We start from the raw sequence: 26,587 nt of genomic DNA on the forward strand, positions 1-26,587 counted from the left end.
ATATTCTGTTTAATTGAGAAAACTTAAACTCAACACTACATTTCAAATAAATTTTTCTGGACACGCATGCAGATTTTTTTTTTTCTATTTATTTATATTTAAGAAACTATACGTATGTATAATAAATCTGGCAAGTGATCTACAAAAAACGAGAAAACTTGTATTCTATGATCCAGGGTTAAACATTTAGAGTGTTTCGTTGCTTGAAATTTACAGAAATTAAAACCATTGCGGGCTAAGAATTACCGTTCTTTGTTATTTCCTTTTTTATTTATTTTTTTTAAATTAATGAACGTCTTTTTCCATTTAAAAATGAATATATTTAAGTTCTTTGGCCCCTCGGGATACCTTAGAAACAAGTAAATAATCACTTACAAAAAAATATTTTAAGACATAAAAATGTTTAAGCAAAATACAATTAAGTGTTAGCTGTTTTTGTGGTTTTAAACTCGTTAAATCAAAAAATCTATGTATATCGGACTTGAACATTATGAGTGGCATGCTTGAGAAATATTAACTAATAATCCAAACAACTTGTTATTTTCGCAAAATATTTGCGTGATTAGCATAATCACTGATCGCCACAGAAATATTATTTGGAAAAAATGATGAGGCGCAACAATATTTTTTCAAAGAATATATGTCTGTACATTTTAATCTCTTCCTTCATATATATTTCTCTTGGAAGATTCATCCCCACATCCATACCGTGACTGCACTGTAAGCGCTCTTTAGTTAATTGGGAATGTGGTATGTTGAAAATAAAATTGGGAATGGTGTGGCCAGAGCACTGGCATTTTTTTACAGCTACTGCCAAGAAAAGATCAGCCATTTTGTTGTTTGGCGTTGAAAATTTTTCGGCATGGTTGAAACGTAGAAAATAACTAAGTTAGTTTATTATTTGAGCTCGTATCCGTTTACCAGAACCTCGATTACTTTTTGAAAATGCTCGAGCACGAATAGGAAAAAACAGAAAGTCCAAAATATGAGTGGATCCAACGCGAAGTCCTCCGGGACTGGGGGTGAGTATCCATTAATACCCAATTATAAAAACTCTCCGGCCACTAACACGCGTTTGTACAGGGTTCGGCAGCCACATCCCCAGCATTGAGGAGAAAAATAAGCAGATTCAGCAGGAGACAATGATGGAAAAGCTGCGGGCCAAGTACCGAAGCAAGCCAAAGAGCTACGAGGAGATTAAGAAGTCGGTTCGAATGTACTTCATCGAAAAACACTACCCGCTTGACCCGGTTTGCAAGGCAACGTTGCAATCGGCGCTAGACAAGCTACAGCACTACATCAAGGTCACCTCACGCCACGGGCTGGTCGAGCGCTTGGAGAGCCTTTCACGGCAGCTTGGTCTTAAGTTTATGGAGGACCAGCAACTGCTTTTCATCTCGACGGACATGTTTTACGTGGAGATTCTCCTGGACGCAGCGGGCAGTCTGTCGGACGTCAAGGTGCACCACGAGTGCAAGATTGAGCAGCAGTCCAGTGAGTTGGTAGCTTGCCTAAAGTCCGGTGACTTCGCCGATTTTACAGTCCAGCTGGAAGGTTTGTCTTCCATCTACCAGTTGAATGCCGAGCCCAAGGTAAAGAAGAAGGCGTTTGTGGCGCTCCAAGCCATGGAGACGGACATTCAGAGCCTCTACCAACTTCACCTGCAAGGCCACTCCGGCGACAGCTACTCCCTGATGAACAACTCTTCTGTAGGTCTAGTTCTTCCTCGGCGCGGTGGCCACCCCATGAAGCTCACTTACTTCTGCCCGCCGTTGCATCTGCCCGAAGGCGACCCAAAACAAGCCAGCGGAGACTTTACTATCGACCAGGTGATGCGCAGCAGCCACGGGCTAAGTGCCACCGTAAACCTGGAGGGCTCATCGGCCAACAAGCTGCAGACCCTGCCTACTGTGACTCTGGTCCGCGATGCTCAAACGGGTCTTGAAGTGCCCACCTACGCCCAGCTCAACCAGAATAACTCGCTGCTGATGCCTGCCACTTATGTCCTGCGGTTGAATAAGCCGATGCCAGTCTGCCTGGAATCTCTTAAGGCACTGGGACTACCCGGTCTGGATGCCACGGCCACACCACCCAGCCCGCCGAGCACAGTCTTGAACCTGATTGTGCAGACTGCCTCTAAACAGGCCATTAGGAATACGCAGCGCGGGCTTTACGTCAATTTGCCTAAGGAGACGCACTGCTACTTCTTTACTGACAACCGCAAATTGCAGGGCACGCTGGTGTCCTCGCTGCCTTTCACAGAGCCTGCTCAAGTGCCGCGAATCATGGCTTTCCTCAAGAAGCAGGCTCTTTTCTATACATTGCTGGCCAGTTGTGTTCGCGAGCAGCAAAAACAGTATAATGGTAAGTCCGATTTATCGACTATCTTCCCAAAAATAAAAATGGTCCTCTTTTTTTTCGTCGCAGACATGGACAGCACTGTGATTCTGGAGGTAACCGCAGTGTCGTTCAACCAGATTACCGTGGAGCTACAGCATCCGTACGAGGAATCGCTGGCTACGGTGGATTTTTTTGCTTGAGGATGGTCAGCCCACATGTAGTGTGTACTGCTTGACCAATGAGTATGAGCAGCTTTCCCAGAAGCTGACTCGCACTGTCCGCAAAGTTGTGTCCATTCCGATGGTCATCTATAAGCTGCTGAAGTGCTGGGATGAAGAGCATGAGTTTAAATTGCACGGTGTTATTGGACCTGGAGCGGGAGCTGCGGGCTCAGGACCAATTGGAGGAGGCGCAGGCATGGGTGGAGGAACGGTAACAGGAGGCGGCAACAACTTTAACCAATTTGCAATGGACACGGCGCCCCCCTCAGATGGTAACCTACCCGGAGGTGGGTTCGCCAACATTAGCAACCTCAAACTGGACGCCAAGTCGCGATCATTAGCAGATGCTTTTGCCGCCTCCACCTCGGCTGCAGCGGCCATCGCTGGATTGATCAATCTCAAGCGCGAAACGGATCCACATTCTGGAAGTTCGGGCAGTGGCGCGTCAACCAGCGGCAGCTCTAGTTCTTCCGGCGCCGCCAAAACGAGCGATCATGACATTGCTGACAAGTATAAAAATATTTGGAAGGACAAGACTCCCAATCTAAAGCACTGTGTCAGTATCACACCCATTCCAGGAGATGGCAAGGCTGCAGGACCAACAGGAGTGGTCCCTGGCGTTGAGGTTCAGCGCACGGGTGGCATTGAAATTATCCCGCTAAATACCCAGGCTGCTGTTACTGGAGGAGGAGTAGCAGCCCCTTCCGGTGCCGCACCTACGACCATTACTATCACTCCCATTACGGGAAAGGATCCCAGCAAGGATTCGTCAAAAAAAAGTGGTGCTACTTCTACTGGAGTAGGTGTGGCCACTAAGCGACCTCACGAGAGCGGATCCGGTGGCTCTTCGACGTCTGGTAGCGGAGGTTCTGGTAGTGCTATGTCGTCTTCCAGCAGCAGCTCGTCTGACATGCAAAAGGAAAAGAAACGAAAAAAGAAGCGCGACGATTCACCCATGGGACCGCCGGAAAAGATCTATTCTCGGCAAAACTCCCCCGCGGCTGGTGGAGACGGTTCCGCTCCTGGTGGAGTGGTGAGAAAGTTCTCCTCGCCCTCATCGTCTCCCAAGGCAGGTGGTTCTGGGCAGGGATTAATGGCCGGAGTGCCGACAGCGCGTCCGAGCCCAAAGCACTCTCCTGTTTACAGCAGCCCCAAACATAACACCGCCTCCAATAGTCCGAAGTCGCCTTTTGGCACGCACTCTCCCAAGCACGGTTCTTCGGGCAAGCCAAGCATGTCCACCCTGAAGAGCGCAGCTACAGCCGCTACTATCCTGAGTCCCAAGGGCGATAAGTCTTCGTCGGCTGTAGGGGCAACATCATCGGGACCATCCGCCTCCTCAGCATCTGGCGGAGCCCCTGGTCTGGTGCGGTCTTTTGCGAGCGTTGGAGCACCGCCGCCACCACCGCCAATTCCTCCGTTAGCAAGCGCAAGCGGATCAGTCGGCAGCAGCCAGAGCTTAAAGAAGGACAAATCCATGCCCGGATCCAGTTCCAGTTCGACGGGGTCCTCTGCAACTGCAACTGTATCATCTGGCGGAGGGATTTCTCCGGCCAGCGTGGCGGCTGCTGTTGCTGCCCTAAAGTCTTCGCAGCAGCAGCTTAAGTCGGTGGCCAGTCTGTCGCATTTGGCGGCGGGCGGAGGATTAGGCAGTTATGCGGCGTCGTCGGGAGCGGGCGGATCGGCTGCAGCAGCAGTGGTGGTGGGAGCAGGAGCAGGAGCTGGCGCGGGGGCCTCCGGACTGGAGCTGAGTGCCCTGCGCAAGGGCATGGCGGGAGGTGCGGTAAGTCCGTTTTCATTATAAGTGCTCCACACCACACCAACCCACCCCCAGCATCTCCTATTGGAAGCCTAACACGTAGTTGACTCTCTGCCACCTCTCTTAACCAATGCAGAATCCAATTCAGAGCGAGCCTATCTATAACAAATGCAAATGCTGTATTTACTTTAGCTGTAAAACGATTTGTAATTCGTCTACCTCTGCTGTAGTTGAAAATAATTATTATTACTACTACAATTACTATTATTATTATTTTTGTTTGTGTCTCGTTTTCCCTTTTCTTATTTTTGTAAATATATATTATCCTATTATTTGTCATGCTGCATCCGTTTTATTTTCTACCAAATCTATATCTTTGTTGTGGTAATGGGGCTTCTTCAACACTCAGTATCTTGTATTATCTTTTTCCTACCTTGCGCACGTTTGTGTATATTTATTTAGTTTGACTTGTAAAATTTATCGGCCTGCATGAATCCTGCCAAACTGGGCCTTTTGTGGGAATCCATTCTAGTAACATATGATGCCCAGTCCTATTAGTGTTTTGTATTCTTTAAAATTTCTGCACCTGTAATATTTATAGTGAATTTTGAATCTAAAGTTTATGTATGCATTTGCAAAGTTTGCCTAACCGTAGTTTGACGGTAGAAATCCCTTATACAAACTATACACGATAATTTATTTTAAGCGAATTACTAACGGGTTCCTCACTATTTTTCCCCTTTTTCTCTGTCTGTTTTCTCTTCCACCTGACATATACACACTCCCACTTCTGGGTGGGCAACTTGCAAATGGTTGTGAAATCCTTAACCATTTTTTATCCCGTGTGATGATCCCGTTTTGATTGTTATATTTTGGTTCTATTCTGGTTTATTTTTGGTTCGTTTGGTCCCTAACACACACACACAACCACATGCTTACTTTGTCAGGTTAGTTTGATGACGTCGACGGCAGCTTTAGCTCCAACAATCCCGGTAGCAACAACAACAGTGTCAGCGGGAACAGCGGGATCGGCGGCGTCATTGGCGCCTCCAGCCTCGGCGGGAGTGGGTCAGGGTCAGGAAACAGCGGCAGCGGTAACAGCAGCAGCAACACTGGCAACAGCAACAATGCTGCAGCAACAGCAGCAGCCGGGAGCGGGGCCAACTAGTAGCTGCTTGGCCACCAGTGGGGGCAGCAGCGACTCCGCCGGAGGCAGCACAATGGCAGGAGCCTCTACGGAGTACATGGTGAAGCCCAGCAGCCAGGAGGGCCTCAAGCTGACCATCAACAAGACGGGCAGCAGCAAGAGCTCCGGCTCCGGCTCTAGTTCCACATCCGGTGGCCAGGTTAAAGCTAAGACTAGCAGCATTGCCGTAACGAGCACAGCAGGATCCTCCGGCGCCACAAAGAAACAGCACACCGGGCTAAAGCCAGGCGTTAACAGCGGACCCGCATCGAAGAAGGTCACCGCTGTAGCCTCAGCCGCTGCGACTTCCTCTAGCAAGCACCTTTTCCAGAAGGCCAACTCCTCGGGCAATCTGAGCAGCAAGCTCAGTGGATCGGGAGGCGGCGGAGGAGTTTCGCTTACCAAAAGCAACAGCACCAACTCCTTTCAGGAGCACAGCGCCCCCAGACGCCGACCTAGCATGGGAGCCTTAGCCAGCGGCAGCACTGGAAGCGGGAGTGTACCACGTAAGTCTAGCTCCACTTCGGCTGGAGCCAGCGGATCCTCAGGCTCAGTCTCGCCGGCCCTTAGCGGCTCCATGTCGCAGCCGCCGCCTCGTTTCGATCACCACACCGACATGATGACCATCCTGCAGTACGCCTCACCAACGATGGCCGCCAACATGGAGGGCTTCATCAAGGGACTGCACACAAAGTTTCAGATTCCCAAGCTGTCACAGCGCGGGAGCGGAGGCAACACGACCAGTGGACGCAGTACGCCAAGTGGTGGTGCAGATATAGCCGCAGCGGGAACGTCTTCCTCGATTTCTGGAAGTGCAGCCTCCTCGATTGGATTGGCGGATCCGGAAGCCAAGCCGCCCGCACCACCTCCCTCGACTGGCAACGAGGGACTTCTGAACCTAAGCAGCACGGCGGGAACACAGTCGGGGGATGGCATCGATGAGGAGCTTTTAGCCAGCCTGGCTGGCGAATGACAGAAGGCTGACAACCATGAGATATTCCTGTTGCTCTATGCGATTATAATTTAAACCTAATTTAGTGGCTAAGCTATAAACAATTAAATAAAAGGCATTCGTTACATGATTTGTCTTGGGACGGAAGAGGTAAGACTATTATTAACTAATCCGTTTACTCGACTAGCAGATCTTATTATTGTAAACAGCTAAGGTACATTTTATATACTTTTAAAATAAGACAGAAAATTTGGTACAAAATCTCAGAGATTATCACGGATCCTGTGAAGTCAAACACCCTAAGCTTTGATTAAAAAAACATTAAATAAACCTAAGGAAAGCGATAGATATTGTGCGAAACTCATCGCTCTAAATATTATGTAAAACACAATAAATGAATTCAGTTGTTAGTTCTTTTGGAATAAAAGCGGAAAAAATATAAAATCGAACTAATACTCATGATAAGAATTGTTTTTATTGTTTTAAACGTTTGTGAACAGTGTTGACACAGCTCTCAGAAAGTTTTTCTCAAATTCTTGCTCAGAAAACCTTTCAACCGAAGCTCTAAAAACGAAAGACATTAATAAGGACGAAATAAATTAAGACTTAATGGTAATTTACCTTGCAGCACTTCGAATTCCGTTCATTTCGTCGTTATTAACAATAATATTTAATATATTTTCCGCATATTCAACTGCATCAGTAGCTAGGAACCCGTTCTGACTTCCCTCAGAGGTTTCTACAATGTCAAGCAGGGGTCCTCCAGACCTGTGCGCCACCATAATAAGGCCAGCCGCCATACATTCAACGATTCCAATTCCAAAGTGTTCGTTCCACATGGTGTGTAAACCGATGCTTGCGGTTTGATACAGTTTAAGCAGGTCATCGTACGGGACATTTACTTTAAATTGAACATTATTTTCGAGGGACAGATGTTTGGTCAAGTCTTGCATGTTCTTCAAACGGTCATAGTCCTCTTCATTTCGGCAGGATCCCACAATAACAAGCTTTATTCTGTTCCAAAGGGCCTCATCCTGGGCCAAAAGAGTTCGCAGTTCGTATATGGCCTGCAGTTGAAGGGGGTGATCTTTTTCCGGACGAAATTGTCCGACAGATAGGATGATAAATTCCTCGCCCTTTCCGGTGTGCTGAAGATTTTTCAGGTGGCTGACCTCACACGGTGGGTACACTCTGTGGGTCTTGAATGGCACATCCCAAAGCTGCAGAATGTGATTCTCCGTCCAAGAGGAGTTCACCATAATTGTCTCAGCGCAACAACCGACCCACTTGTACATCTAAAAAAAAATTATTTTATTACGATTTTACGCTTTTTATATAACCTACCTTTGAGAATAATTGGTAGTAGGTCAATTTAGTCCAAGTGAGGAACGGATTTCTCGCCACGTACTTCTTGTTATTGTGGGACATCTGGCGCTGCTGAACCCTCTTCAACATATCCGTACTGATGACCGGATAATGCACATAGCATCCCACTTTGCACTGGGCCAAATACCGAAACAGAGGAAACGTGAACGCATACCCCATGGTGTCAATAAAGATATCAGGCGGAAACTTGCACAACGCCTCTAGGCCCATGACCATCGATCCAATACTCTGGCCCAGCAATGTGAAGTGGGGATAGTTTTTGGCCTCGACCCATTGGCGGTGCTTCAGAAAGACAAACTTTACATTGTCACTATCAACGGCAATGTTGAACACATTTTTGGCCTTTTGCAATATGGAATTGGGAGAGGCGTCTATATCGCCCGTGTAAATAATCAACTTGGCATTGTGATACTTTTCCTTTAAATGATAATAATAAAATGTACTTATATGTAGATTAATATGAAGATGGCGGAACGTGAACCGTTTTTTTAATTGTCAAATACTTTTCTGAAAAACAATTTCTTTCGAAATATGTTAAGTAAATGATCATAAGATCATCGTTAAAAACACTTTAATTTAAAAAATATTACCTGCAACGCTTTTACGGCGCACCACAAAACGCGTTCACCGCCACCACCCGCATTGCAGTACGGGTGGAAAATGCCCACGTTAATAGCATTTCCAGACGTTGAATGCAACTTATTTTTCCGACTTAGCAACCATTGTCTCAAGGAAATAAATGACAATACCGCCACAGATACTAATAATAAAGACACCCAGAGGCTGTGAATAAAACATATTTGTAAATCAGATAATTTAAAGATGGTTTTACTCTTACAGAAACACAATCATTGCCAATTTATTTTAACAATTCATTTTTGTTACACGTAAATAAAAAATATTGCATTATCTGGAAATAGGGATGAGCGATATTAACTTCTTAAATAAGCCGATACCTGGGACGATAGAAGAATATTGTTCAAATAAAACTTATCGATAACTGCATTCAAATTTGAGTTGTTGTTTGATTGGGCCTTTAATTTAAACTTTTAACAAATATTGTTTTATTTACAAGTTTTTTGAACATGCAGCTGTGTTGAGACAATAATAAAGATGTTTATTCTTTTTAAGGTTTTAGGATATTTTTTTAATACATCAGAAAATTAAGTCGGTATTTTGTTGTAAAAAATTACAAAAATAAACTTGTAAAAACAATTAAAGAAATTTTATGAGGTAAACACTACGGGTTTTATTATAACAGCATAGCTCGTTTGAAAATAGCTTGTTTAGAAGAACAAATTGTCAAATGTTTTTATTTTAACTTACAAATAAATTATCTCTACAAAAGTAACTTTTTCTCCAAGGTGACTAAAAACCAAAATCAATTTTTTATTTTTCTTTGAAAAAGAACTTTTTTAATTGTTGTATTTCAAAATTAAAAAAAAAAAAACAATAAAACCGTCTTAAACGTTAAGAAACACCAGAATTTCAAACAGAAAATTATCCTAACCCATAAGAAACAGCAAAAATATAAGTTCGAAAAAATATATAATTTTTTATGGAGTTAGATAAATTGTTTATGCTAAGCGACAGTTTTTATTGCCATACTACTTTACTTTGCATTAAAAGCTCGACTAAGCTTTTGACATAAAATAATGTTGAACAGAGCATGCGCTCACTTAATGGAACTTTAAAGGATAAATACAATTATACTCGCCAGTCTTAAATTCCGGACTATTTTATAAAAAACGCGAAAAAATGTTATTAATCTGACTTATAAATAAATGTTGTGTTTAAGTGAATCGGGCTTTGTTATCAAATCAACTTAGAACCAAAAACTGGATAGAATAAGAGAGAAAACTCCGAAATAAGTACATACCATATATACACATTAAAATGGTAAGGATGAAAATGGGTGACTGCTATATAAAAAGTGATAAAGTTAATGAAGAGTGAAAATGTTTGTCATGCTTTGATAAAATGATTGAAACACTGGTTAACTATTAAAGCGATTGTAATTTATGAAATCTGAGAGCTTTATGCTTGAATTCAGATACATATATTATGTACATATGTGGGTGTATATAAGGATATGTCTATACTATTTATATATCGTAATTAATTTGAAAAGGTTGCAGTAAATTTTTCAGTTAAGAAGTATTATTGAACCAAAAGATACATATTACTGTTTTTAAAAATTTTTGCATATTGATTTTTAATTTTCTTTTTTGCTTTAAAATATACAGATTTACCTCGGGTAGCGCGTACATATATACATGCACACGAACATACTTATGTGAATATCTTTACAGTTGCACAATGTAGAAAGCAGAGAGATGAATATTAAGCCATTGTTTCCGAATCCGTTAAAAAATCGGGGCGGGCTAATTTTCTTAAAAAGCTTTGTAGTCCCGAAAACTTTAAAAAAGTTATGAAGATTTACAATCGCTTTTTTTTTTAAATTTTACTTATATAATTCAAGGAAATTTAGTCGAAATTAGGCTGGGTAGAATATTACTAAATGGGAGGGGGCCTTTCTGTTCATAAAACGTTTTCGATAAAAATACTTAAAAATGTATTATTTTCGTACAAAGTTTCTAACGCCCTTAATGGGATATTTTCTATATACATATATTATATTTATATGTATATAAATGTATATTATACAACTTTGTTCAGATTTTCACATACGCAATTTTTTGATCCCTTCTATGACAATAGAAAAGCCAGCTTGCTTTCAAACTCAAAGACCGGGTTGCGAATTAAAGGGCAGTCTGATTTTCATTATACTCTTGCAGAGCAAAGAGTATTATAATTTAGGCCAGAAGTTTGCAACGCAGTGAAGAAGACACCTCAGACCCCATAAGGTATATATTCTGGATCAGCATCACGATCTGAATCGAAGTCCTCCTGTTCGTTTCTACGCAAACTAGTCTCTCAGTTTTGAAGCTACATATCTTGCTGAAACGTTCCCAAAAGTTGTGTAGTTGTTGGACGCAGTATGTAAGTCGGAATGGGCCGGATCGACCGACTATATCGGATAGCTTCCATACAAGAAAATACAATAAAAAATTCTCACACCTTTGTTTTTGATCAGATCAACTTGATTTGGTGTTTTCTAACTACTATTGAATTTCTGATTTAATTTTATTAAAATCATTTAGCTGCCATAGAAAAGATCGGAAAATATATATATAAATAATGGAACAAAAATAAAACAGCCGTGGTTTTTAATCGTTAATATGGTGTTTTTTAATAACCCTTGAATCGAGAAAAAAATGTCATTTAAATCTGACAACGTTATAATATACATACATATGTAGCTAGCATTATATTATATGAATAATAGTCAAAAATATTGAAAATTAATAGAAAAATCGTCATAGTTTCGATGTTGTTTAGCCTCTATGTTTTTTGTTCGCCAATTTGATGACTGCAAGGGTATATAAACTTCGGCTTGCCGAAGCTAGCTTCCTTTCTTGTTTTTTGTATATTTACGTATATGTATAAATATTAATAAATATTTAATGGCGTATAAAATTCACAATTCTATAAAACTTTTTAGAATAAACTAAAACAAATAAAGGTATCAGGTTAATATAGTCTTATGAACGCCATGGATAAATGTCCGGCTAAACTAATAAATATTTAACAACATTGGAGCTATGTTTGTTAAAAAACAACGACACTATAATTTGCTTTCGATTTTTTTTTTTTTACTTTTATCTTTTAAACACACCGAAATGTAAAAGATAAACATAAAACCATATTTCAACATTTTTAAATTGGTAAATCAGTATTCATTGGAGTATTCTGTACCTTTTTTTTTATTATTTACATCTTCAGAATAAATATTCCGTAGGTCCCATTATTTTTTGTTAACCTCTAGTGTTTTTAAACTTAATTTAGTTATACAGTAGTTTTCAAAAAAATATCTTCCCCACACGTTGCAAGAAAAGCAGAGAATGATGCTAACATAATAGTTCTCCATTTTAGTTTTATCGGGTTTTCTGCCTTTTAAGAGACATTGTAGATAAACAGTTCAAATTAAACTATTGTGTTAATCGAATAAAGGCTAACTGTGTTATTTATACTTTTATTGCAGAACAACTTTACCAGCAGATATTGGCCGATTGTTCTTTGCATTTTCTCATTCTCAGTGTCTTTTATCGGTAAGTGCAGTGAAATAAAATAAAATCTTCCTTCTGGTTCAGTAGAAATCTAGTTTGAACTAAACAAAAAAAATATGTTTTAATTTTTGTGAAACCGAATAGTAGAATTTTAACTTAAATATTCCTTCCCTTTTACAGACGGCTCTTTTATATTGCCTGAGAATGACCCTCCCACTACGGCGCCAAAATTTTTGTCCAGAGGTCACTTATACAAGGTCATCGTTGGTGAGACCATCGAGTTGCCCTGCAAAGTACAAAACCTTGGGTCGTTTGTGCTTTTGTGGCGAAAGGGTTCATCCGTGCTCACAGCCGGGCATTTGAAAATAACAAGGGATCAGCGCTTTAAAATAGTTGGAGACTATAACTTGCAGATTAATGGAGTAAAGACCCAAGACGCTGGAGATTATATATGCCAGCTGGGAGATCAGGAAAATCGCGACCAAGTGCATACAGTAGAAATATTGGGTGAGTTTTATTAGCTAAAGTAGTAGTAGTAATGTTGCAAGCAATTCATGTTTCTCTTTAGTCCCGCCTACACTGAGGGCCCTTCCACACAACGGACAAGTGACTGCTCGGAAGGGAAGCACCGTCACCTTAGAGTGCAAGGCGTCCGGTAATCCGGTGCCCACAATATTCTGGTTCAAGAAAGATGTATTCTCCGGGCCAACCCACTTGTCGGATAGCTCAACGCTTATATTGGAAAATGTGGACAGGCATAACGCAGGAACATACCAGTGTTCCGCAGATAATGGGGTTAAAGATCGCGTATCCATGGACATACAACTGACTATACTTTGTAAGATAATTTAATTCTCAGAAATCCAATTGACTTTAATTGCCTATTTCATTGTCCCAGCTCCCCCAGAAATAACTGTGCAGAAGTCCTGGGTCCATGCATCCGAAGGATACGATGTGGAGCTGGTGTGCATTGTTCATGGGGATGTGAACTCAGAAGTAAGGGGAAAAAACGGCATTCCTTTTCACTTGGCACGAATTGCCTAAATCTTTTTTTTGTTCTTAAAGATGCTGTGGTACCAAAACTCATTCCTACTTGATGCAACCGACCGGCGGTCTATGTATCCAAGCAATGATAAATACAGCCTCATTATCCGGAACTTCCAGCCAACGGATTTCGGCAATTACAGCTGCGTGGCAGATAATGCATTGGGGAGAACAAAGAAATATATTGAAGTATCTGGGCGACCAGGTCCAGCTGATTTTATTTCCCCAGCATTAAGTGGATTCCTGGACCATTATAATTTGACGTGGACAATTGAGTCTATTCCTCCGCTGGATGAGATTAAGCTTTTGTATCGGCGTCTATTGGTAATGTTCCAGAAAGGTGTCGGTTTTGTAAGATAGTACAATAAATTGTTTATTTTAGATGAACGAGACCTATCAACATCCTGGCAAATGGCATGAATATCACATCAAGCCAACGCCAATTAGAACTGATGCATCCCACTTCCAAATGTCGTATCTTGTCAAAAATTTGGAGCACAATGCTGTCTATGAAGCAATTGTTCAGGCTAAAAACAAATATGGATGGAACGAGGTAAGTATTGAATGGGCTAACAAAGTTTAACACAAGTTAATATAATCTTTTAATATTTCTTTAGATCAGTGATATTCATCAGTTTTACACGCGAAATCATGACCTTCTTCTCGATATTGATATGGAATATAAAATGGGCATTTCAAGCAATATTAGAATATCCCCTACAGTCTTTGGAATAGCATTATCTACTCTTATGTTAGTTTTCTGTCCCTTCATTAGCGTTTAAGAGATGAGTAGGGTTTATTTGCAAATATAATTTAAATGGTGCCTTACTAAAACTTTAGCAAATAATTAAACTTACATATATGTACATTAAGAAATCGTATTAAATGACATCTCAATAGAATACTTCTCTCAATAGATTAAAAATGAATGAACTTCCGCAATGTTTAACTATATGAAGATGATCTTTAAAGGTATTTTCTTTTCTATGCAGAAAAAAAAAACATTTACATAATTGCTTGAAGAAAAAAAAATTAGCAAGTTGTGAAGATAATTTACTATTTATTAAAAAAAAAATTGTCAAAGATTTTAGAAATTATTTCGTTAGTTTTTTGGTGTATTCTTTGCGTTGGTTTTTTATTTCATGGTATAGAAACTTTATGTAGGCATTAGGAGTGTTTTAAACTTCGAGTAAAGAATCCTGAGCATAAATGTTAGGCTCAGTCTACCGATAGCCCGATCCATGAACTGAGTACCGGATTATATCATAATTATTCTCAAAACAGATCTTAAATCAGCCCAAACGAAATTGCTAATATTATTAAGGAAAAATTAAGTCGTACCATAAGGGTCCGAAAGAAGGCCATTTACATAAGGAAGAACTTATCTTAATACGATCGGCAAATGAGCCATTGAACTTAACTAAGGAAAGCGAAATTCGAATATTTGCACAAAAAATATATGTAAATACATAGGCACAAGTACTGTCAACACATTTTTGAGTGACAATGAGCATGTCGATGTCAGATAAAAAACACTTACCACGTTTATACGAAGCATATCTCCACAGCCCTACTTGGTTCTGCATTACAGTTTGATGGTTTTTCTGAGTTGTGAATTTCAAAGGCACACAAGGGCAATAAGAAATGTTTTATATAATTTAGTTAGTTACGTAATTGTTATTTCCCAGAATTGTGAGAAATTTTCTAACATATCGAGGTAGGTTCATTTATGTTTTTATATCCTCATTCGTAAAAGCGTAGCAATTGCTAAAAATCTTCTGTATGGTTATTTGGAAAGTATAAAATGTGGAAACAAAATTCTCTACAGTTACACAATAGGTATTATTGTCCGATTTGTGACGCTGCTTCTTGGGAAAACATTAAACAATTCACCTTAAATAGAAGAAACTTTAGGTTTATTTTAACTGATTTTTTCTTTCATTCTGGGTAGTAGGCATTACGGAGATAAGCAATTTGACAACTTAAAAGATCAGCATTAAAACTCACAGCTGAAAAAAGCTTAGCATTTTCATATAAAAACTTAAACGAATACAGTATATACCCTCCTGTAATCATAAAATACATTTACACATATTGCAATGTCGTTCAACGATTGTAGATACGTTTTCATATTAGATAACAGGAAAAAAATCACTTAAAAAATAAATACATAGAACTTTAAATAGTTATGTAATAGGAATCGTCGGTCTGGAAGATAATCTTCCTCAGTTACTTATATCAGTCTTTCTAAAGGGGTTTTTGTATTCACAAATTATCAATAAAACTAATATTTTTTATGGATTCATGTAAATACTTGCATGCAAAAAGTAATCTTTTGGAGGAGCAGAGATGATTCAGATTATAACAAATTTTGATAGATAAGACCAATGATGTTGTTTTGTTAATTTTTTTTTTAGTTCTTACATATATTTTTTTGATTCAATGGCATCCATTTGTGTAGATATTTTTACGTTTCCTGAAGTCCCTCTATCTTAAAAAATAGTAAAGCTCCACATTACAAATAGAAATATCTTTAGATACATAATCAAACAATAACATATTAATAGACTTTAATTAAAAATTTGAACAAGAAAGGAGAACTGTATGATACAAAATTTATCTTTTAACCCGGGATAAAATAAAAGTAGTGTTAATAATTATAATTTTGTAAGTTTATGCGTATGAATGTCCCAATACATATGTGTAAGCAAATATATGTGCGCAATATCCGTAAAGTTTGGATCGTATTATGGACGTAATAATAAAAATAAAGTATCTTTTATTTTAAGTGTAAGTGTTCTTAGGCATAAGAAATAGAAAATATCTTAATAGTGTTATAATTTCCATAAAAAAAGATTTACTTTACAGTAAGCGTGTAAGATCTACCTACTAATAATGAATGGCATTATACATACATAACAAACTTACAAAGCACGAATAAATCATTTTACTAGTAGATTAACATACGTCTACATTTTAATACGTGTTCAAGTCCTACTATCGCCAGTTTCGTCTTAGTCCCCACTTTGTGGAAATCCAGATAAACTAACCAAAGCAAAGAAAAGAGTTATCAAATATGTATTTATTTTCGTCTATCTGAGAATATGTATTTTAATTGAAAATTGGCTTAAATATTATTTCTTTTTAAATTGTATTATTTAGTCAAGTGGAGCCCCATCTGGAGAAGTTGATAGAATCGAGGGCTGGGGACTTATCTGACTAACGGTTGTCGGTCTGATAGACAGTAGTTGAATGGCTTCTAACAGCCCATCTTGACTAGTTGAGGCCAACGGCCAGTTTCCATCTGAAATAAAATGTGTTAATGCCCATTTTTATATTCGGAAAAGAATATTTAGGAGTACCAGAATTATGAGAAGTGTATCTTTCAGAACTCGACATTTTGTAGCTAGAAGCCTTTAACGTGTTCATTGGCATTATTCTAGTTTGGTTCCAAGTTACTGTGTTCCTATCAGTCTTTGCTGCCTCCCACGGCATTGACCACCTCCTCATCTGACTTTCAGGATCCGTAGAAATCCCGTCTATCACCTCTCCCGCAGCAGCTTCTGACCAACGACGTTGCCCATTCAGAGGAAACAATGGGAAACTTAGGGAAGATTTGACGTTTCGGTGGAATGGTATCTTCATGGACAGTAATTGTCCTGGGTTTGGCAAGGGACCGCGTGTGTGTTCGAAAATAGCTTGCATTGGATTGGCGTCGCAGAAATTCAACTGAGGGGAAGGACCTCGGGGCTGATCAGCTTTGAGCAAAAAAAAAAAGAGTTTTTATAATGCGTTCAAATACTTGGCCTACACATGTTATATACCTGTTTCCGAAATTGCTGTTGAAATTGGTCGCTGGTCGGTTAATGAATTTCCCCTAGATGAATCCATTTTTGTACTTGGCCCGCATAAATTGGGCGATGGAGTTTGGGATCGTTGATCATATTGATTGCTTAAATTAATAAAATGGTACTTAGTAATGATAAAACAAAAAGTGAAAGTGACGTAATAACGTACCGTTGTTTCATAACACTGCAGTCTTGTTCATGTGGGAATCCCACTGGGGATTGGCAAACAAAGCAACAGGTTAAGGATGAAAATGCATCATAGCTGGCTGCACAAAACTGGTGCTGAATGTTAATTACAGCTTGTGCATTTTCCAATACAATTAGTTCGTTGTGCTCTCTAAACCTTTTTTGATCCAATTCGGTATTAGAAGTTTGATCCATTGATGATATGGTAACAAAGTCTTGCAGTAAGGCCAACATATGAGTTTTTACTGTTCCCGTAGCCACGGTTGTAGCTCTGTAGGTAGATGAAGTTATATTCAATTCAATAGAGATTTTTTGTAGGAATTTTGTTTTTACCTTGCGAGATCGTTCCATGAGTTAGTTAAATAGGATGTTGTGTAATTATTAAACAATGGTTTTTCGCTAAGAGACCACTGTTCCAAAACAGCAATTGAATGCGCTAGCTTTGATCCGGCAGTACATAAATTATTTAAAGCGCTTAAGTAGTTAATCCAAGCCGCAGAGCATTCACTCAAAGCGGTTTTGGCCGATATTGACGAGTTACTTCCACTACTAGAAGTAGCCGAGTGTCCGGAATTATTGCAAAGCTCCTCCATTTTAATTGATTAATCTGGAATTGGAAAAAATATGAGTAATTACATTTCGAGTCTTGATAAGAAAATGATTATAATTATTGATTAAAATAAAATATTTTGACCTTCTTCCAAATTATATAGTTTTGTATACCATACTTATAAATGAACGGGGTGCTAATGAAGTTAGCAAGTATAACCTTTTATTCCCTAGGTATTCGTCCCTTCATTTTATGTGTTGTTTTCTTTCTTGAAGGGCAAAAAGAGAATTGCAACTTATGAAGTATCCTGTGGTTCATTATAGGTTTTAACAATTTTACGTTATCAATTATTAATCCAAAGATTCAGTTTAATTAAATACTGCGATGTTTTTTTTAAATAAAAGTTTGAATATTATTTGTGATTATGAACATCCTGAACATCCACAAATACAATGTGCCTTATCGGCAAAAAGGTACTAAAGGGTTTTTACTTAAAAAGTTTGTAATTAGAAAAGCTAAAGAACTAAATTAGTAAATCTTGCTATCCTGCCGGATTTTGTCACCAAGAGTATAAAACACTTTCTAGTCGCCACTAGTCAATATAACTTTTTTTTTTGTCTGAAGACATACACTTTCTTTTTAGGACGGTGGGAGTTATTGCTATGATGTCCTTGATTGCTTTTTTCTTAGCTTTAAATACTTTTATTCAACTTTAACTTGCTTAAAAAACTTGCCGGACGAGACGTAGTATGACCAAAACTTATATATGCCAAAAGGCTGATAAACGTTTTAAAACATAATAATACATACAAACATAATAATTCAAAGTCTTAATTATTTTTACAAGTCCATCCCTACGTATTGTTTTGGTGACTTTATTGCTTTTCTAGTTATGAACTGTTTAATGTAAATTAAAGTAAAACTAAATTTGTAAAGGTATATACCCAACTTGGAATCTTTAGTATATGATTTTCGTGGTGTTTTCGTCTATATCGTTTACGTTCCCACTAAACAGCTGATTCTGTCTTGTTTGTTTATTTGTTTTTCTTAAGAAACAGAGCCTGTTGAATTTGTTCTTTGGGTATAATCAAACCAAAAAAGTTAAATGAATGTGTTCACCATCATATTAATCATAAGTGCAATTTGCGGTCTTGACGGCTTTAAAACAGCCATTGTCCCCAATGAGTTTATTGTTCAATTCCATTCAAAATACTATTCACCGGTCAGAGAGTCCTTCATCAAAGCGAAACTGCATGGCCCTAACGTAAGAGTGAAAAGAAAACACGTAGCACTCATAAGTTGATATTTATATCTCAGAAAAGTTTTTAAATACAGATTTGAACAACTGTATAACATTTTTAAACTAAAGATTACAATTGCATCTAAGGGAAACAAATAGCAGTAAATCGTGTCATAAAGAGTATGTGTATTAAATTCTATTTTATTTTTTAGATAACAAACTGGACTATTGTCCCACGTGACAATTTAGCTTGGAAATTTCCAAGCGATTTCGATGTTCTAAGAGTTTTAGCCGAAGACGAAACGTTAGCTAATGTAATTGTAGAAAGGATAAAATCTCACCCATCAGTAAGGACAGTGGTCCCACAGCAAAGTGTACGGCGAATACTGAACTATGACCAGTACAGCAATACTACAATTGTAAACCGTCATTTGCGAGGAGTTTTAAGAAACAGAAACTCAAACAATGATCGCCACAGGCAAGTTTGCTCAGCTCTGCACGCCAACGTTCTTTGGAAACTTGGCATCACCGGCAAAGGAGTCAAGATAGCTATTTTTGATACTGGCTTAACCAAAAACCATCCACACTTTCGAAATGTTAAGGAACGAACAAATTGGACAAATGAAAAGTCTCTTGACGACAAAGTTAGTCATGGCACTTTTGTCGCAGGGGTAATTGCCTCTTCAAAGGAATGCCTAGGCTTTGCTCCTGATGCTGATCTTTACATATTCAAAGTTTTTACGAACTCGCAGGTAAGACATCTTTTAATTTTCCTAACCAAACAAATCAAATAAATATATCCGACGATAGGTTTCTTACACTTCGTGGTTCTTGGATGCCTTTAACTATGCAATATACCGGAAAATAAACATTCTCAACCTCAGCATAGGTGGTCCGGACTTTATGGACTCGCCGTTCGTTGAAAAGGTTTTGGAACTGTCTGCCAATAATGTCATTATGATATCGGCAGCTGGAAACGATGGCCCCCTATATGGCACACTGAACAATCCCGGGGACCAAAGTGATGTGATTGGGGTAGGAGGTATTCAGTTTGACGATAAAATCGCAAAGTTCAGTTCACGAGGAATGACGACGTGGGAGCTTCCTCTTGGATATGGAAGATTGGGTCTCGATGTCGTCACTTATGGAAGTCAAGTGGAAGGAAGTGATGTGCACAAAGGCTGTCGAAGCCTGTCTGGAACATCCGTTTCCTCACCAGTTGTCGCAGGCGTAGCTGCTTTACTTATAAGCGGCGCATTTAAAAAAATCGATTTGATAAACCCAGCTTCACTAAAACAGGTGCTCATTGAAGGCGCAGAGAAGCTCCCGCACTATAACATGTTTGAGCAGGGAGCAGGAAAACTGAATCTGTTAAAGAGCATGCAGTTGCTGCTATCGTATAAGCCCAAGATAAGCTTGCTTCCACCATACCTCGATTTTACCGCAAACTACATGTGGCCGTACAGCTCTCAGCCGCTGTACTTTGGGAGCTCAGTGGTTATAGCAAACGTGACAATACTTAACGGCATTTCGGTAACCAGTCATATTGTCGGCACCCCAAAATGGATTCCCGATCTCGATCATCATGGCCAATTTCTTCGAATATCAACAGAAGTCTCGACTATCCTATGGCCGTGGACCGGGTGGATGTCCGTGTTTATTGGTGAGATATTAATGAACTAAATGGTTAATTTTAATTTGACTGAAGTTCCAAAGAAAAAAATAGTTGCTTTACTTCCCAAGGAACATTGACAGCTTTTTGGTAATAGGAAAATTAAGATTCTTGCATTTCACAACTCAAGTTTAACTGAAATTATTCAAGAGTTGTAAAAAACTACAATAAATCGAATCGAATATATTTATGCTACAAATATTTTCATAAATTGTAGCTTTTTTGATCTCTCCTATTAGAACTACATATACTATATTTATATTTATATTATTAGAGTCGTCCTTTAAAAGTTTAAAAGCTTTAAAAAATCAAAATAAAAATTTTTGAATACCATGTTGAGTACTGTTTTTGGCCGAGAACCTTAAGTAAAGAATAAGCTTATCTTTTCAATATTTCATATTTGGTTGAATTTTCAGCTGTGAAAAAGGATGGAGAAAACTTTGAAGGGGTGTGTAAAGGAAGTATCACTTTGGTTGTGGAAAGCCTTAAAGAATCAACAAACGAAACTCATATTACAGAAGTCGAGTTTCCACTGACAGTAAAAGTAACACAAAAACCACCCAGGAACAAAAGAATATTGTGGGACCAGTATCACAGCTTAAGGTATCCACCTCGATATATTCCAAGAGACGATCTGAAAGTAAAATTAGATCCTTTGGACTGGAGGGCAGACCATATTCACACAAACTTTAAGGACATGTATACACACTTGCGTAATGTCGGCTACTATATTGACGTTCTGCGGGAACCCTTCACCTGTTTCAACGCCTCAGATTACGGCGCATTACTGATTGTCGACCCTGAGAGAGAGTTTAGCGACGAAGAAATAAACGCTTTAAAAGAAAATGTGTATGAGAAAGGTCTGAATGTTGTCATATTCGGAGATTGGTATAACACAACGGTGATGAAAAAAATTAAATTCTTTGACGAAAACACCAGACAATGGTGGACGCCTGACACCGGGGGCGCCAATATACCAGCCTTGAATGATTTGTTGAAGCCGTTCGGAATAGCTTTTGGCGATTTTGTTGGAGAGGGACACTTTAAACTGGGAGACCATTCGATGTACTATGCTAGTGGAGCCCCTATTATCAAGTTTCCGATGAACCCGGGGGATATTTTGGTCGGAACAAAGCTGAATGATCAAGGACTATCGGTATGTTTGCTTTGAAATGCTTTATCTTACCTTAAATACAGCTAGTTATATTCCAGATAATAAATTCTAAGACACCTAGTAAGGAGGCTAAAATAGATGTACCCATTTTCGGAATGTTTCAAACCAAGGCCAACAGTATTGAAAGCAACGAGGAAATCATGAGCAATGCAGAAAGCAATTTGGTGGACAGTATACCGACAGACTACTCAACATTCAAAAATAGGGTCTTGCTACTACGAAAGGCAGAAAGAAGTATCAGCTTCGCCAAAACTAATAATTATGGAACCAAAAAAGAAGGGAGAATCGCTGTATATGGCGACTCCAACTGTTTAGATTCGACTCATCTCGAAAAGGCTTGCTACTGGCTACTAATTACGTTTTTAGATTTTGCAATAAACTCTCACAAATCCAGTTTATTGCAAAATCTAAATCGTATATCAGAGTTTCAAAAATTAAAAAGAGCACCCCTTCCTCTCAGAATAGTAAGTAATAATTTAAAGGGTTCCGTAACAAATATTTGTGAACAGCTTGATTGGCTAATCCCGACAAATCGAAAAGTCGGTGAAGAGAGAATGTTGAACGTGGCTACGGAGAGAAGCGAAGGTAGACATAAATTTTTATATAACGTTTCTTTCGGAATAATCTAATGTTTATTTTTATTATTGCAGAAAATGAGATCAACATTATTAAAAATTTATTGGATGAGGAAATCACAAAATTGTCTCAGGACAATGAATACTTTACACAAAGCCAAGTCGGTGATAGTTTAAGAACTCCGGTTATATTTATGATTAGTTTAAGCTTGATTGTTGTTATATTATTCGTTTTATTCTTAAAACGTCGATTCATTTCTAAAAATAAATATTTTATATTATGAAAAGTTTGGTCCATCGTTTTAGGAACCCGTATATCTTTTATCCAACTTACCAATATGGTAAGTATGGTTAATAAAATAGTCCCACACAATTAGTTTTAAAAACACATTTTATTCATTTGTATAATTTTAAAATCTTTAAATTGTAAGTTACTTAAAAAATTAAAAATGAGAGCATTTTAATCATTTCTACATACAAATAAGTGTATTTGTAAAGATTTTTTTGAATTAGTTGTAAAAAGCTTCGTGCTTTTGACAAAAAGTCGATGTATTTTTCTAAGTTAAATAAATTATACGTATTTTAATATATTTGAATATTGTACATTCAAATTACAGTTATAGATATACAAATTTTCCAATAATTTACACTTAACTAAATAAATTAATTTACAGGAATTTTATTAATTTTATCGATGTTGTACCTAGTGTATGGAGAGTTAATCTTAAACTACGTCTTGCTTTAATATGTGGCAATATACAACATAGCCTATCATTTTTTTTCGTTGTCAATTTTACTTTTGTCCAACGATGACGACACCATCCCACCGCCATTCGAAGGATACAGCTTTTCCAAGTAGTTTAAAGATTCATTCAAAAAGGTCTGCAAAGAAGGAGTTGGGAGTTAATGCCTGGAGTTGGGTTGCTTTAATAGAACCATACCTGGAAAGCGTGCAGAACAGCCATAATTGCCGGCGATCCGAATCCGTGCGTTATCAAGGAGAAGTGTGTTAAGTGACGTTGCATCGAGGGTTCTAACAAATGCTGTGATCTCGTACCGAAGTGGGTGGTCCGATCTTGGCTTAAGATCTGCATAAGTTCTTTCGTAATCTAAAAATATAAACGTATTTGTGAAGATTAAACATTTTGTTAAGATCGTTAAAACCCTGCGTTAATAATATAGGAATGAAAAGCCTTGAAGCACTTTCTATCCTTCTGATTAAACTATCGTTGTGACTAATAAATAATCAAACTTTAATAGAAAATACAAATATCGTTATTCAAGCTGTTAGTTCAATCTGTTGATTCTTATAAATTTATTGCGATTATATATGGTTTAATAGGATTGATAACAATAAATGCTTATCGACACTTAGATGTAAGCCCCTCAAGATTTCATTGGAAAAGTAGAGCTGCTCAATTGTTAGGTCCTTACCTGCTGGGAGTGGAGTATGAGCTCTTTCCGTCGGTAAGAATCCTGCGGTTCCGTTTGGTGGCGCACGATGTACTCGGCCAGCTGCCTGGCGGGGAATTCGGTTTCGCACACGAAGTGAAAGTCCTTGGCCAGGTGCGTTGCCTCCCCCTCCACCAAGGACGTGAGCAGTGTTACGTTGGCCGCTTTTCGTCTGCCGGCCGGTAAGTTCAGGCCGATCTTCTCCAGCTTCTCCCTCAGCAGGCGCCCGCCGTTCTTGCTCTTGGCCCTGAAAGAAAAACGCGTGTGAGTGGGGGCCAATGGGAGGAGGATCCCTTCCGAACTCACCTTCGGAGCACTCCGCCCAGAAGGGAGGCGTTCAGACACTCCGGTGGCGACAGGCGGCGCTGCACCTCGGCTATGGTGACCTTGTATTTCGAGGTGCTCGACAGGAGACTAAGGCGGCCAGGAACTGCACAGAATACCTCGCTGGGCGAACCCGACCCAATGTTGCCGGCTTCTTTTCCGCTTTTCATGCCTGCAAAAAACGCAACACCGAATTCAGATTCCATGAGTATGCACACCATATTGTTCACGGCTAGGAAAATATATTATTATTGCTATTGTTGTTATTGTTTCGGCAGAGCAAAGTGTGAACGCAGGACGTGGGGATCATTTTACCCGAATCCCGCCAATTAGAAGGGCAAGATTCAGTTTCACAATGCACACAACTCCCTATTTTCGAGGGTTGGTCCACGCATTGTTATTTTAGGCGTGTTCGTAGTTCCGCCTCGTTCGCAACATGGAGTGGCATGTAACTTGTAAGTTCGTTATGATTATGAGTAATTTGTATGCCTCTGTGCCTCGAACAGAACAAGCAAATGTTTGCAATAATAAATTCTACAGTTTTGTTTTATTTTTTTCCATTCAATTTTTTTTAAAGATATATATTTATACAATGTAAAGAATGCATATATTGCGAGTCCAATTTAAATATTCGTACAAAGTCAAACCCACGAGACGCGCGTCATTATAACCAATACTTTCTCAATAAGTTTTGGAATTTAGCTTTATCTATGTTAATTGGTCTCTCATGTTTAAAGCTACCTTGTTGAAACGATCGGATCGGAAGTCTATATTGGATAGATCCCGTAGGTGGAATCGCAAAAAATAAAAGGGAAAAAATTATTACGCGGTTTTTTCTCCTATTCAAATTTTATGAAAACCGAATAACTATAGCATATAGCTGCCACAGAAAAGATCAAATAGTCTTTACAAAATTAATTAAAGAAAATGTATAACGTCTTTAGCTTTTTTTTTAGTTTTTTTTTTATACATAGTTTGCTATAGATTTAATGGAAATCGGACGACTATATCGTATAGCTGTCATAGAAAGCAAACAAGCTTTCTTTCTTGTTTCAATCTAAAGAAAATTTAAGTTCAATTGGTTAGCCGCGAGCTTAAATGTTTCCGTGTTAAATAACAATTCTGTAGTTAAGACATTTGGATCTACTCCCAATTGAAATGTGTCTTGTTTCAACTCACTCTTTATAAGCGGCAAGTCCGACATAAACGCCACGTTGTCGTCGAGGGCAGGAGCTTGGACATCATCGACAGCATTTTGGAGGGCTTGGTGCAGCGCCAGGGACTCGTGTTCGTGACCAAGTCTGGTTCCGTGGGCAGCCCCCGCCGATATTGCACTGCCGTAATCGCTCCTCCTGTCCGTGTACGGAAACCCGTGTGACAGTTGTGTCTGAAAAGGTGTCAAAGTTGAAGACAGTTACGAGTTAAGCACACAAAATATAATTGGAAGCATGCCAAAAAAAATAGTTATTAACAAAAAACATTTATAAAACTTTGTGTATATAAATGGTCTTAAAAATTGTTGACTATACAATAGATCTTGTTAAAAAATATTTGGAATAGGAATACATCTATGTATTCGACTAACAAATGTGATACCTTAAAGAAATTATCAACTCAATATTATTTCAACTTTCCACTCCATAATGGCCAGGTTATTTTACAACAAAAGAGTTTCAGCTCTCAACGCCACGAACCAAGCGGAAACGCAGTTTTTGTAGCTCAGTGTCGTTTCAGCTGGAATGGCAGAATTGATGCCAATAATTGTGAGATTATTAATACATCGGCGCTTCGGTTTCGCCAAGGGGTTGAACGTGAAGTCGCCGCACAGCCAATCCGAGGTCCTTGCCACTAATGTATGCAGACCGGCTGGAAGCCGCACACACACTCTCTCGCCGGAGCTTGCGAGCTCCGCGTCTGTGTGAGAGTCCTCTGGGCGGACAGATGCGCAGAGCCTGCGAGGATACGCCTTCTCGGGGCATTAAGGCTGCGTTTCGCTGCACCACTTGCCAGTGGAATGAGTGGGGAAACTGGGAAACCGGGAAGCGGGCATTGCGGGGAAATGGGAAACTGCGAAACCGACTCCCTTCGGCGGACTAAGGCTGAGCTAGGAATTTCATCGTTCAAGGCAAGACTTTCTTGCGAAATCCAAAGAACATTTTTTACATTTTCCGGAGGATGTTTTTTTAATGCACTCGAATGGAATTCGTTCAAAAATAACTTCGACAACTTTCACAGAATGGGCCAATTTCCACCCCCGAGTGTTCCATGGCCTTCGAAGCCAAGAATGTAGCAAAGTATGCAAGAATAATGTGGAGCAAGACGCAAATTCTTAAACGGATGAAAAGATTGAGTCCCGAGCTCAACTGCCTCCTTGTTAGTATTTACAGTAAGTTGCCATCAGTGGATTTTCTTAAAAACTTTGTGAAAATTACTGCCTTGTATATCTTGTATATCTGGCCAAACACTAATTTAGGTTTTTATATCACAATTTGTAAGGTATCTATAATAGTATCCTAATAAATGTTAAAGGAAGCATCTAGGTTTTCAA

General features: G+C 39.0%; 6 protein-coding genes across 12 annotated transcripts in view; 3 read left to right on the forward strand and 3 right to left on the reverse strand.

Annotated features, from left to right (window-relative positions):
• Window positions 1-818: 818 nt before the first annotated feature.
• On the forward strand, window positions 819-6,920 carry LOC108088864 (mediator of RNA polymerase II transcription subunit 1). Its single transcript, XM_017186843.2, is given in 5 exon segments — window positions 819-1,022; window positions 1,084-2,364; window positions 2,428-2,528; window positions 2,530-4,344; window positions 5,268-6,920. Coding segments are annotated over 5 exon segments (4,446 nt in total). The 5' UTR covers window positions 819-985; the 3' UTR covers window positions 6,480-6,920.
• LOC108088865 (GDP-Man:Man(3)GlcNAc(2)-PP-Dol alpha-1,2-mannosyltransferase) lies at window positions 6,912-8,798 on the reverse strand. Its single transcript, XM_017186845.2, has 5 exons — window positions 8,683-8,798; window positions 8,435-8,627; window positions 7,803-8,261; window positions 7,080-7,753; window positions 6,912-7,022 (listed from the first exon to the last, which is right to left on the reverse strand). The coding sequence occupies exons 1-5, from the start codon at window positions 8,694-8,696 to the stop codon at window positions 6,941-6,943; spliced, it is 1,422 nt and encodes a 473-aa protein (XP_017042334.1). The 5' UTR covers window positions 8,697-8,798; the 3' UTR covers window positions 6,912-6,940.
• A 751-nt stretch (window positions 8,799-9,549) lies between these two features.
• On the forward strand, window positions 9,550-15,972 carry LOC108088876 (MAM domain-containing glycosylphosphatidylinositol anchor protein 2). Its single transcript, XM_017186870.2, has 8 exons — window positions 9,550-9,743; window positions 11,950-12,016; window positions 12,155-12,481; window positions 12,543-12,812; window positions 12,873-12,970; window positions 13,040-13,342; window positions 13,401-13,571; window positions 13,636-15,972. The coding sequence occupies exons 1-8, from the start codon at window positions 9,741-9,743 to the stop codon at window positions 13,798-13,800; spliced, it is 1,404 nt and encodes a 467-aa protein (XP_017042359.1). The 5' UTR covers window positions 9,550-9,740; the 3' UTR covers window positions 13,801-15,972.
• Window positions 15,973-16,090: 118 nt separating this feature from the next.
• LOC108088877 lies at window positions 16,091-18,350 on the reverse strand. The gene is made up of 6 exons (XM_017186871.2): window positions 18,233-18,350; window positions 17,386-17,659; window positions 17,036-17,323; window positions 16,843-16,970; window positions 16,381-16,776; window positions 16,091-16,322 (listed from the first exon to the last, which is right to left on the reverse strand). Exons 2-6 carry the CDS (start codon window positions 17,643-17,645, stop codon window positions 16,177-16,179), a joined length of 1,218 nt encoding a protein of 405 aa, XP_017042360.1. The 5' UTR covers window positions 17,646-17,659; window positions 18,233-18,350; the 3' UTR covers window positions 16,091-16,176.
• Window positions 18,351-18,627: 277 nt separating this feature from the next.
• Window positions 18,628-22,853, forward strand: LOC108088873 (membrane-bound transcription factor site-1 protease). Its single transcript, XM_017186861.1, has 6 exons — window positions 18,628-18,866; window positions 19,055-19,594; window positions 19,653-20,505; window positions 20,931-21,670; window positions 21,727-22,273; window positions 22,339-22,853. Exons 1-6 carry the CDS (start codon window positions 18,708-18,710, stop codon window positions 22,545-22,547), a joined length of 3,048 nt encoding a protein of 1,015 aa, XP_017042350.1. The 5' UTR covers window positions 18,628-18,707; the 3' UTR covers window positions 22,548-22,853.
• Window positions 22,854-23,012: 159 nt separating this feature from the next.
• The window catches only part of LOC108088875 (transcription factor AP-2-epsilon), a 28,571-nt gene continuing 24,996 nt past the window's right edge, over window positions 23,013-26,587 (reverse strand). For all 7 annotated transcript variants that reach the window (XM_017186865.2, XM_017186868.2, XM_017186862.2 and 4 more), the window contains 5 exons: window positions 25,219-25,426; window positions 24,022-24,211; window positions 23,698-23,962; window positions 23,205-23,372; window positions 23,013-23,145 (listed from right to left, as the gene is read on the reverse strand). In XM_017186865.2, coding sequence (XP_017042354.1) covers window positions 23,035-23,145; window positions 23,205-23,372; window positions 23,698-23,962; window positions 24,022-24,211; window positions 25,219-25,426 — 942 coding nt within the window. In that variant the 3' untranslated portion in view covers window positions 23,013-23,034. The remainder of the gene's footprint in view (window positions 23,146-23,204; window positions 23,373-23,697; window positions 23,963-24,021; window positions 24,212-25,218; window positions 25,427-26,587) is intronic.

This window comes from Drosophila ficusphila, unplaced genomic scaffold, assembly GCF_018152265.1.
Source record: "Drosophila ficusphila isolate 14025-0441.05 unplaced genomic scaffold, ASM1815226v1 contig_106, whole genome shotgun sequence".
Classification (NCBI taxonomy): Eukaryota; Metazoa; Arthropoda; class Insecta; order Diptera; family Drosophilidae; genus Drosophila; species Drosophila ficusphila.